This window comes from Bos mutus, chromosome 2 (genome assembly GCF_027580195.1).
Source record: "Bos mutus isolate GX-2022 chromosome 2, NWIPB_WYAK_1.1, whole genome shotgun sequence".
In the NCBI taxonomy this organism is placed as follows: Eukaryota; Metazoa; Chordata; class Mammalia; order Artiodactyla; family Bovidae; genus Bos; species Bos mutus.
Genome location: NC_091618.1, coordinates 98,213,591 through 98,225,885, shown reverse-complemented (window position 1 = coordinate 98,225,885; position 12,295 = coordinate 98,213,591). Strand labels below are relative to the sequence as shown.

Below are 12,295 nucleotides of genomic sequence, written 5' to 3'. Positions count from 1 at the left end.
AGAAATGGCAACTCACTCCAGTATTCTTGCCTGGAGAATCCCCATGGACAGTGGAGCCTGGGGAGCTACAGTCTGTGGGGTTGCAAAGAGCTGGACACGACTGAGCGACTAAGTACAACACACACAGCATGTAGCTACCAAGGTGTACATTGTACCTTCATGACTTACTTATTTTACAACTCAAAGTTTATACCTCCATATCTTGAATTTAAACAAAAACCAGGCTGCAAACACATTAGCAATCAGAATGTAATAACCAGAAAAATGCTGTTAAAGCGTAAAACACTGGAATTTTGGCAGTAATTTTTCAGACTGAAAGGTTTTTTTTGACTAGTCTATAGAAGAGTCATTTACAAGATAATGTCTATCAAGCCACTAGTCTGTGCTCATAATGTTTTCCTCACAGATTAACAAAGTCTAGTGGCTTACACTTAAACAAACTTGGAAACTTACACAGATATTAATGAAAGTTAAGTAAATCATCCTAAAATCAACTTAGCTATGACACATGTTATTTAATCAGACAATCGGAAAGAAGAAATAAAATATCTACCTCAGGCAACCTGTTGTATTACGCAGAACGAGTGAAGTCTGAAATTTAATTTTATGATCATCATCAAAAGAAGAGTTATTCCATCCAGAATGTGGAACGATCACAGTGTTTGTCAGAGTCGAGAGAGCATCTCGGATGATTGTCATCTTTACAGCATCACATGAGGATAAATTCCACAGAACTCCTAAAGAAGGCAGATTTTAAAGTCAAATCATCAATTAGAAATCCTGCAGTTTTAGAAATGAAATGAACATGTTAGCATTAGTTGGGAACTCAGTCTGTTCCAAACCTAATGGCCTGAATTTACACCCAGGCTGGGGCTGGACCTCTAATAAATGTTGAGTGAACATATATGAGTCTCTGGTACATCATCAAGTCATCCTTAGGCAAGATGACTGTGGTTTTGCAAAGCAAAGCAGAGTTACTCCATGAGGAGGACGGGCACAATGTAATCAAGGATCACAAATATGACGCATCTGTGACGGTTGTAAAAATGAGGTTCCTGTATCGTCTCTTACATTTAGTGTTCTCTGTGACAAGCCATTTTTACAATTTAGTTCTTGAAAAGAACTTCTCTTTCTCAAAAGACTTAAACTTTCTCTTCATCACACTTCCTTTTCTTACTTTCGCTAGTGGGAAGCTCAAGCATAAATATTATGTGTGCAATGACTTGCTGGCACAAAGAATGGTCACACATTTGTTTCGTCTCTCTTATTTAGAAAAGGTTTAAACACTTCTGTTTCCACATTAAGAGTGTTTTTAGTATGTGCAAATTACTACCATTCCTTTTTGGATACAGGCAAAACACTAACAATAAATTAAAAGCTACTGATACTGTAATTCGTATCAAGATTCCAAGGACAAGAGACCTTAAATGTAGCTTATTAGAGTGTTACTTGAATTACAAACATACTTGAAGGTCTTCATTTCTGTGTCAATCATAAGAGGGTTAAATTATTGTTGTAGCATGCATATTTTCTAATAATTACTCTTTTAGAAATTAGAGAAATTTCAAGATTATACCTACTCTAATTTTTACATCAATGCATTTTCCTAAGTAAGGGGGAAGGGGATGGAGGAGAAATGGTACAGCTGGTTCCTCTGCACTGAAGTCCCTCAGAACCCTACACTCCTGATGTATCCTTGGCAAGTTGCTTTCATCAGTACAGTGCTTTTAGAATTATCAGCACACAAAATGTTCGAGGCCCTGTGGAGGGAACAGAGTTGGCAAAATCTGCCCGTGTCCATGGAAGCACATCAGGCTTGTGAACATGACTGAAGAGTGTCAGGCCAGAGACAAGACTGAAAACTGCTGCTCTGGGTCTGGTGACCAAGAAGCCAGCCTAGAAACTGCACAGCCTCCTCTGGGCCTGACAAAATCACAGGGCCCTTTATAAAGGAGGGAGGCAGGAGAGAACTGACAGGAACTTTCTTTCTTTCTTTCTTTCTGAAGGTTGGAGGAGGGGTATAAGCCAAAGCCAGAACCAAAGAGAATACTCTATAAACTGAGAGGACCATCATTCCCCATGTCTGCCCTGACCAACCCACACGGTTGTCAATGGTCAATGATGGAGGCAGATGCAGGGCTCCGTCTTGGGTCCTGGCTGCTCTCCACTCTCACTTGGCTTTGACTTCTGGGCCTTGCTGACTGGGTTTCCTTTCTTCCCCCAAGACATTCTTTCACCCTTCCTCTGCTCCTACCCTTTGGGGTGGGACAGCCCACCATAAGCATAGCTTTTTCATTTCCCCTAAAGTCAGGAACAAGACAAGGGTGCCCACTCTCAGCACTACTATTCAACATAGTTTTGGAAGTTTTGGCCACAGCAGTCAGAGCAGAAAAAGAAATACAAGGAATCCAAATTGGAAAAGAAGAAATAAAACACTCACTGTTTGCAGATGACATGATCCTCTACATAGAAAAGCCTAAAGACTCCATCAGAAAATTACTAGAACTAATGAATGAATATAGTAAAGTTGCAGGATATAAAATCAACACACAGAAATCCCTTGCATTCCTATACACTAATAATGAGAAAATAGAAAGAGAAATTAAGGAAACAATTCCATTCACCATTGCAACGAAAAGAATAAAATACTTAGGAATATATCTACCTAAAGAACCTAAAGACCTATATATAGAAAACTATAAAACACTGGTGAAAGAAATCAAAGAGGACACTAATAGATGGAGAAATATACCATGTTCATGGATCGGAAGACTCGATATAGTGAAAATGAGTATACTATCCAAAACAATCTATAGATTAAATGCAATCCCTATCAAGCTACCAACGGTATTCTTCACAGAGCCAGAACAAATAATCTCACAATTTGTATGGAAATACAAAAAATCTTGAATAGCCAAAGCAATCTTGAGAAAGAAGAATGGAACTGGAGGAATCAACCTGCCTGACTTCAGGCTCTACCACAAAGCCACAGTCATCAAGACAGTATGGTACTGGCACAAAGACAGAAATATAGACCAATGGAATAAAATAGAAAGCCCAGAGATAAATCCACGCACCTATGGACACCTTATCTTTGACAAAGGAGGCAAGAATATACAATGGAGAAAAGACAATCTCTTTAACAAGTGGTGCTGGGAAAACTGGTCAACCACTTGTAAAAGAATGAAACTAGAACACTTTCTAACACCATACACAAAAATAAACTCAAAATGGATTAAAGATCTAAATGTAAGACCAGAAACTATAAAACTCCTAGAGGAGAACATAGGCAAAACACTGACATAAACCACAGCAGGATCCTCTATGACCCATCTCCCAGAATATTGGAAATAAAAGCAAAAATAAACAAATGGGACCTAATTAAAAGCTTCTGCACAACAAATGAAACTATAAACAAGGTGAAAAGACAGCCTTCAAAACGGGAGAAAATAATAGCAAATGAAGCAACTGACAAAGGACTAATCTCAAAAATATACAAGCAACTCCTGCAGCTCAATTCCAGAAAAATAAATGACCCAAACAAAAAATGGGCCAAAGAACTAAACAGACATTTCTCTAAAGAACACATACAGATGGCTAACAAACACATGAAAAGATGCTCAACATCACTCATTATCAGAGAAATGCAAATCAAAACCACAATGAGGTACCATTTCATGCCAGTCAGAATGGCTGCTATCCAAAAGTCTACAAGCAATAAATGCTGGAGAGGGTGTGGAGAAAAGGGAACCCTCTTACACTGTTGGTGGGAATGCAAACTAGTATAGCCACTATGGAGAACAGTGTGGAGACTCCTTAAAAAACTGCAAATAGAACTGCCTTATGACCCAGCAAACCCACTACTGGGCATACACACCAAGGAAACCAGAATTGAAAGAAACACATGTACCCCAATGTTCATCACAGCACTGTTTATAATAGCCAGGACATGGAAGCAACCTAGATGTCCATCAGCAGATGAATGGATAAGAAAGCTGTGGTACATATACACAATGGAGTATTACTCAGCCATTAAAAAGAATACATCTGAATCAGCTCTAATGAGGTGGATGAAACTGGAGCCTATTATACAGAGTGAAGTAAGCCACAAAGAAAAACACCAATACAGTATACTAACGCATATATATGGAATTTAGAAAGATGGTAACGATAACCCTGTATGTGAGACAGCAAAAGAAACACAGATGTATAGAACAGTGTTTTGGACTCTGTGGGAGAGGGAGAGGGTGGGAAGATTTGGGAGAATGGCATTGAAACATGTATAATATTATATAGGAAACGAATCGCCAGTCCAGGTTTGATGCATGATACACGATGCTTGGGGCTGGTGCACTGGGATGACCCAGAGGGATGGTACGGGGAGGGAGGTGGGAGGGGTGCTCAGGATGGGGAACACGTGTATACCTGTGCCAGATTCATGTTGATGTATGGCAAAACCAATACAATATTGTAAAGTAAATAACCTCCAATTAAAATAAATAAATTTATATTTAAAAAAAAGCACAGCTTTTCAAAACCTCAGCCTTAGCGGTGACCCACCTTGTTAGGCTGACTCGAGGGAGATTTGGACAGTCCAGAATCAGGGAAAGGAAAGACCCTACTTTATCTCTTAAAGCTTGTCCTGTCCACCACGACAGACCTTTGCTTCCATAATTATTTTGTGGCAGATGCACATGGCAGGTGCTCACAAAATGAACTGCAACTCCACAGGTGGCCCCACTTCTCTACGGATAATTCTGAGGGTTCTGCTGGGCTTCCAGGGGGAGCCAGGGGAGGGGTGGGTGGAGAATTGGGGGCAGGGCTCTAGATCCTACCCCAGTTCACCCAGAGTGGCTCCAGCCTCTTTTCTCAATACTGGGCTTCACTTGTGTGTTGCTGTTTGAAAAACTGGGTTTTGGGTCTAAAAGGCATTTAAAAAGGGCTGTAGTAGGGGAAAAATATCTGAGGACAGATGACCACAGAACAGACCTTGGGAGCTAAGAGTGAAAAACGAGCCTCTGAAGGTTGGCTCTGACCTAGATGATAGGTGAGCTGAGAGAAGCCAAAAGGTTGAGGTGTGGAAGGGTGGGTGGCAGCAGCTGCCACAAACAGGGCTCTAATGCTTCCTGCCAACCAGGCTGGCCTCACTGCCCAGGGCACTGAAGAGGCCTGCATACGTGGCAGCGTGTGGCCCTGAGGCTGTGGTGGCAAGGGTCATTTCCCAACCTCCCCTGCTGACAATTTTATATCATGTGATTCCTAAGGCCATAGAGCGATTTTTTTTTTCTGTGAAATCATTTCACTGTCCTCACTCTACAGAATTCTACACATGGGGGAGAGCTGCATTTTCCAATAAGCTACCTTCTACTTCACAGAATAAATGCATTCCAGTAAAATCCACTTAAGGCAAGGTTTATGGAAAGTAAAGTCTATCATATTGTAGGCTATAGGTATAAAATGAGATATATCTATACAGAAAATTAAACAGTGTTGAGTCACAAACTTCAGGTGAGACCATGACTAAGAAGAGGGCTGGTTCTTGGCACACTTCTCTTGAAGCTGACGCTTAGAGGTTCTCTGATCGCTGGCAGAAAAGCTTGTTTCTCATGGTTCCTGCCTCCACTCCTGGCCCCTTCTAAGATCTACTCTGGCAAAGGATAGTTACCAGATTTGTAGATTGGCCTGATTTTCTGTCCCGGAATAAGAATTTTGTCTGGCTCTTTCTGTTCCTTGTCCAGCATTTAGAATGATCAGTGGAGTTATATGTCATTTCACAGTCTACTACCAGCCATTACATCTACTTGGGATTGGACAGCAGAACGTTCACAAATCAACATCAATAACAGTAACTTGGCCATTTTACTGTGGTCTTACTCTTTGCCAGGCACAATGTGCTTTACACATAATACGTTAAAGAGTCAAGACACACAAAATAAACTTTCCATTTAATGATTTGGTGGGCTTGAAATTCCACATGTTGACTTTTTACAGTATGATGAGCATTTATTTTTTCTAAATTTAATATTAATTTAAATTTCATTAGGCAAGCATAGTAGGTAAGAAATACTCTTTCATTCGTTTATATGTCTGGTTACACTTATGCAGGGAATACAACAGGAGCTCAGGAATATATGTCAATGGATCCACTTAAATAGCCTGTATTTGTTTTTAGATTTCTGTTTTACTGCTTGCCTGTCAGATTTAGTTCCTAAGTATTCCATCCTTTTCACTTCTTCTGAGGGTCCTGAGAGTATCCTTTCATGTCTGTAACTATAGGGAGAGGGTCAGAACAGTGGTGTGAATCTTCAAGGGAATTCGCCAGCATAGTTTTGCTTGTTTTTCACCTGAAGACCTAAACAGACAGTTGCTGAAACCAGCACCCTAGTTATGGGCTAGGGGAAGCACATTGCTGATCCATCTCCCAGCACCAGAAGTTACACCAAAATGCCTGGATCCCCATCCCTCAAACTGCAAAACTGCAGGGTCAGTGTTTCCCAAATATAAAATGCGAAATTATTTAGAGGTATGCATGGAACAACAGACTGGTTCCAAATAGGAAAAGGAGTATGTCAAGGTTGTATTTGTCACCCTGCTTATTTAACTTATACGCAGAGTACCTTATGAGAAACGCTGGGCTGGAAGAAGCACAAGCTGGAATCAAGATTGCTGGGAGAAATATCAATAACCTCAGATATGCAGATGACACCACCCTTATGGCAGAAAGTCAGGAGGAACTAAAAAGCCTCTTAATGAAAGTGAAAGAGGAGAGTGAAAAAGTTGGCTTAAAGCTCAACATTCAGAAAACGAAGATCATGGCATCCAGTCCCATCACTTCATGGGAAATAGATGGGGAAACAGTGGAAACAGTGTCAGACTTTATTTTTGGGGGCTCCAAAATCACTGCAGATGGTGACTGAAACCATGAAATTAAAAGACACTTACTCCTTGGAAAAAAAGTTATGACCAACCTAGAGAGCATATTGAAAAGCAGAGATATTACTTTGCCAACTAAGGTTCATCTAGTCAAGGCTATGGTTTTTCCAGTGGTCATGTATGGATGTGAGAGTTGGACTGTGAAGAAGGCTGAGTGCCGAAGAATTGATGTTTTTGAACTGTGGTGTTGGAGAAGACTCTTGAGAGTCCCTTGGACTGCAAGGAGATCCAACCAGTCCATTCTGAAGGAGATCAGCCCTGGGATTTCTTTGGAAGGAATGATGCTAAAGCTGAGACTCCAGTACTTTGGCTACCTCATGCGAAGAGTTGACTCATTGGAAAAGACTCTGATGCTGGGAGGGATTGGGGGCAGGAGGAAAAGAGGACGACAGAGGATGAGATGGCTGGATGGCATCACTGACTCGATGGACGTGAGTCTCAGTGAACTCTGGGAGTTGGTGATGGACAGGGAGGCCTGGCGTGCTGCGATTCATGGGGTTGCAAAGAGTTGGACACAACTGAGCGACTGCACTGAACTGAATCCTTCTGTAGACATATAGAGCAAAGTAGGCAAAGTAGGCTATCTTTCGGTCAACTCGGATGACTCATAAGACCAGTCTGCCATAGAAATTCAGGCTTCCTCTTCTGCAACTTCAGAAAATGTTCAAAATTATTCTTGATCAGAAAAAAGGAAGGATTCTATTTTTGATATGCTTGTGGCATCCACACAAAGGCAGCTTTCTGATCCCACACTAAGGGTTACATTATACCTCCAATCATGCGCTTTCCCACATAACACTCAAAACTACATTTGGTATGGATTTAACTTGCCATTTTGAACATCAGAGCAAGTTCCAAGACACTGGTTTTTCTTCTCCACTTTCTATTTAAAAAATAAAGGTTATAGAAAGCTAAAGTAACCAGTTCTGATCAACCAATATTAGATGAAGAAGGTTCAATTAAACTTAAAAGCCTTAGCTATGGAATTGACTTTTCTACTCGAAGTAAAAAGCACCAGTCTTAAGACCGACTAATAATACCTGTGTCACCCACATCACTAAAGTAGTAATAAAATAATGTTCTTTCCACTTAGTCTGTCCAGGGCTTCATTTAATGGGTCAGGGAGAATGTTCCTAGAGCAGTAAGTAATGAATAGAATATACACCAACTCCCACATGCAGCGAGACTGATAAGAAATAGAGAACTTCAGGATTAGCATTCTCCATCAACACGATAAACCTTTAGCTCTAACATCCTAATGCAGAATGTGCTTCAGGGATATTCAGCATGTTGACTTTTCACAGTATGATGAGCATTTTTTCTAAATTTAATATTAATTTAAATTTCATTAGGCAAAAAAAAAAAAATTTCATTAGGCAAGCATAGTAGGTAAGAAATACTCTTTCATTCTTTTATATGTCTGGTTACACTTATGCAGGGCCCACAACAAGAAAAAGTTAAAAATGAACTATAATTCAGCTTAGGAAACTTGAGGTTTTTATTCAAAACAATTAGTTTTTTTTGTTGTGAGAACTATGAACATGCATAAACAAATTTAGAATATGTTAGGGAATTTCATGCCTCCTATTGAAGAAAATGCTGCTTATTCTCTACCACAGGAAAAAGTACACGTAATTAAGAGTAACCAGTAACCACAATGAAATACTGCCGTAAGAGATGAAAGCTCATTTTTCTCACAAAGAATGAATAAAGTAATTAGAATACCATTTCACATAAATCCTTGGCTGCAGAATTTTGAAAGAGCTCACATTTAAAACTAGTTTTATAGCTATTCAAAGAGCCAAGTGATAATTCTATAGTTAAATTAGAAACTGATTTTACCTAATTAAAATAATAGCACCATTTGAAAAATATATTTCTTAAAGGATATTAGAAAACCAAACAGCATTTGGAAAATGCTATTTTTCGAGTAGCATATATAACAGCCTATGCAATTTTTTTCTGATATGAAATAAATCTAAACCCATTAATTTTTATATAGTACTCATGTTGCTTCCTAGTTATCAAAAACAAAACAAAACACCCAACACCGAACAACACAAGAGTTCATGGGCACTGCAAAAAAAAAGAAAAATAAAACAGCCAAAAAAGTACTAGTGCACTTCAGGTATCACTACTGATTTTGAACTGTGGTGTTGGAGAAGACTCTTGAGAGTCCCTTGGACTGCAAGGAGATCCAACCAGTCCATTCTGAAGGAGATCAGCCCTGGGATTTCTTTGGAAGGAATGATGCTAAAGCTGAAACTCCAGTACTTTGGCCACCTTATGCGAAGAGTTGACTCATTGGGAAAGACCCTGATGCTGGGAGGGATTGGGGGTAGGAGGAAAAGGGGACGACAGAGGATGAGATGGCTGGATGGCATCACCGACTCAATGGACCTGAGTCTGAGTGAACTCCGGGAGTTGGTGATGGACAGGGAGGCCTGGCGTGCTGCAAATCATGGGGTCAGAAAGAGTTGGACATGACTGAGTGACTGAACTGAACTGACCTGACCAGCCCCTGCATTTTCCTTCATAAGTTGCCCTCATGCTCAGTGTTTGTTCTTGTTTTAGTTATGCTCTTTCACGAGATGTCCACCAGGCATCCAAGCCATAGGGGTGTGAAGAGTGTTAACTCAGAGAAGGGATAGTAAGGTCTTGGCCCCATGGTTCCCTGCACAGAGCATGCATCATGACAAGTCAGGTCATGTTTCAGTTCTCTGGGGGTCAGAACACTGTGTGGTATATACATGTTCATCCCTTCCCAGCCATTCTGCATCCATGGGCTCTGAGGAACAGGCTGCAGTTGTGTATCCCCACCCTGCAAGCATCTTTGAAAAAGGGGGGTAGAAATATTAGACTATTGAGCATGTGAAGTACAGCGAGTCCAAACTGAGATGTGCTGAGTGTAGAATATGCACTTGATTATGAAGACCTGGTATGAAACAAGTGAATGTAGGACACCTTACTAATAGTTTCTGTACTGCTTACAAGTTGAAGTGATATTCTGGAACTACTGGGTCAAACAAATTACACTATTAAAATAAACAGATGTTTCTTTTCCTTTGTAATGTGGCTACTAGGAAGTTCATAACAACACGTGCCCTGCATTTACACTTCTACTGGAAAAGTGCTGGTAGGGGTGCTTTTACATCAGACACTAAAGGATACAAGTAGGCGGGCCCTTGGCTCCCAGGAGGCCTTGACACAAACAGTTACAGCTCCAGGCAGCAGTGACCAAGGAGTCACCAGCAGAAGAGCAACAAGGCCAGCTTGCATGTGGTTTGTGTCAGGCACTCCACAGCAACCCCAAGTGGCAGGTGCTGTGTTTATCTTTGGGGGGAGCTGGCACTGGTGAGGAGGACTTGCCAGGGGTCAGAGATCAAGAAGGAAATGAGTCAATCAGACTCTGGAGCCCACACTTGCTCCCAATACCAGGTTGCCTCGCTCTGGATGTTCACTGAGTAGGCGAAGCTCCACCTTGGTGTGGAACTGGAGACCATGGCATTCAAGCTGGAGTGTGAAAGGTAGAGGCCAGGGGGAAGTGGGCTTGGGGTGCTCTTCCATTGAGAGGGGTAGGAATGGGGGAACCTTGAGGCTGGGGTTGGCCCAGAAGGGAAGGTGAGCACAGGGGCTGTAGATTTGGCTGGCAGGTGGGGAAGTGTGGACTGTAAGGCCAGGGGTCATCCCAGGAGGGGACAGTGACCCTGAGGGACCAGGAGGGGCAGAGCCTGTGTCTAAGGACAGTACTTCAGGGAGCATGTGATGAGGACCTGAAGGAGCGCGGAGGGGACGGGAAGAGGGAGGGAAGATGCTTGTGGTGAGAATTTGGAGCCTGATGTAAGCTGAGGGTGATGTCAAAGATGAGTCAACAGTTTAGCTCATGTGTGAGACTATGGTTCAGCTGACAGAAACAAGGAAATCAAGGGGGAGTGGGAAAAAATAGTGTGAGAAGTATTTGCTATTTGTGGCTTCAGGTAAATATCTCAAACTTTCCACTAGGACAGGAATGCTGTGAATAAATTATGACATTGAGACAGAAATGAAATAATAGGAAAGCAATTATTATGAGAGTGTCTTTAATTACAGTAATGGCTTTCTCTGGAGAAATTCCCAGGAAAACAAGTCATGGTGGGGTAATCATCTCCAGGGTTCCCAAGATGAGACCATCGCAGCAGAGATTCCTAAAACATGTGTGGTGACCCCCAGACTAGCTGAATGTGCAGTCCTGGGCCTGGCTTACACTCCTAGCTCCTGGCTTTCTTTTTCCTGTGCCCTTGCTGCCAGCCTAGGCTTTGCTACACTCATTGCTGGTTGGCACAGTGCCATCCTAGGTGGGGGGCAGTGCAGCTGCCTCGAGAGCTAGGTCCCACAGGGAGGCCTGGCCCAGCCAGCCTGCGGGGCTTGCTTTGCGACCCTGGTTGCTCCCTGAGATTTCCTGCTCAGCTAACACGTACTCCATGCCAGGCATGGGAAGGCTAACTCGGACCCTGCTGTGGTCACGATGGTCAGGACCTCCGGTTCCTGTCACCGTGAGTAATGGCTCAGATGCTGCACACAGTGTGGTCCCAGCCTGCATGTTCAATTGGAAGGGGACTACTCTGGCTGTTTAAACTCTTCCCAGCCAAAGGACTCAAATGATTGATCTTTATCTGTATAGAGTTTTAAAGAACGTAAGGGTTAGCCTTTGTTTCTGTGATTTTTCCGATACAAAGGTGGATCACAGCATCTTTAAAAAGATCTATCAATTTCTAAAGCTCCACTTACAGACCCACATTTGCATTTCATCATATTCTTTCTTACCTAGGTAACTTCCCAACTTTAGAGGCAGGTTGAGAGGATTAATGACATCACGGAGGGATACGGTCTTATGTACCCTGGAAAGGCATTTCCTCTGAAAATAAATCAGCTTACAATTTAGAATTGCTGACTAAGAATGGCCCGTAAGGCACATAAAGGATGACTGCCTCTGCTGGGGGGCAGTTTATAAAAGTGAATGGGTCACATGAAGGGAAATCCTTCTAAGAGAAGTGCTCTGATGCAGAGGTGGCAGTGGGGGTAGTGACGTGGCCACCCTGGTTGATCTTCAGGTCACTTCAGGTGCTGACAGAGTTAGGCCATTTACACAGAGATTGCCCTAAGAAAAAGTTCCTGCCATTGTAGGTTCCACATCTGACTTCTATGTGTTCCAGGAATGTACTTATGCATTTGTAATGGCACCAAGCTTCTACTGAGTCATCTGATCCAAGCAGAGCAGCTTAGAGACAGAAGGGCCTCCAGTCCTAAGTCTTAAGAGATCAGAAAGACTCCGAAACTGCAAAAGACCCGAGAAACATGGGTGGGGTCTTCTGGGCATCTTTTT

At 42.0% G+C, this 12,295-nt stretch overlaps 1 protein-coding gene across 14 annotated transcripts in view; it reads right to left on the bottom strand.

Annotated features, from left to right (window-relative positions):
• PKP4 (plakophilin 4) overlaps positions 1 to 12,295 on the bottom strand; it is a 258,016-nt gene that overhangs the window by 23,438 nt on the left and 222,283 nt on the right. For all 14 annotated transcript variants that reach the window (XM_070357342.1, XM_070357345.1, XM_070357348.1 and 11 more), the window contains one exon: positions 554 to 737. In XM_070357342.1, coding sequence (XP_070213443.1) covers positions 554 to 737 — 184 coding nt within the window. The remainder of the gene's footprint in view (positions 1 to 553; positions 738 to 12,295) is intronic.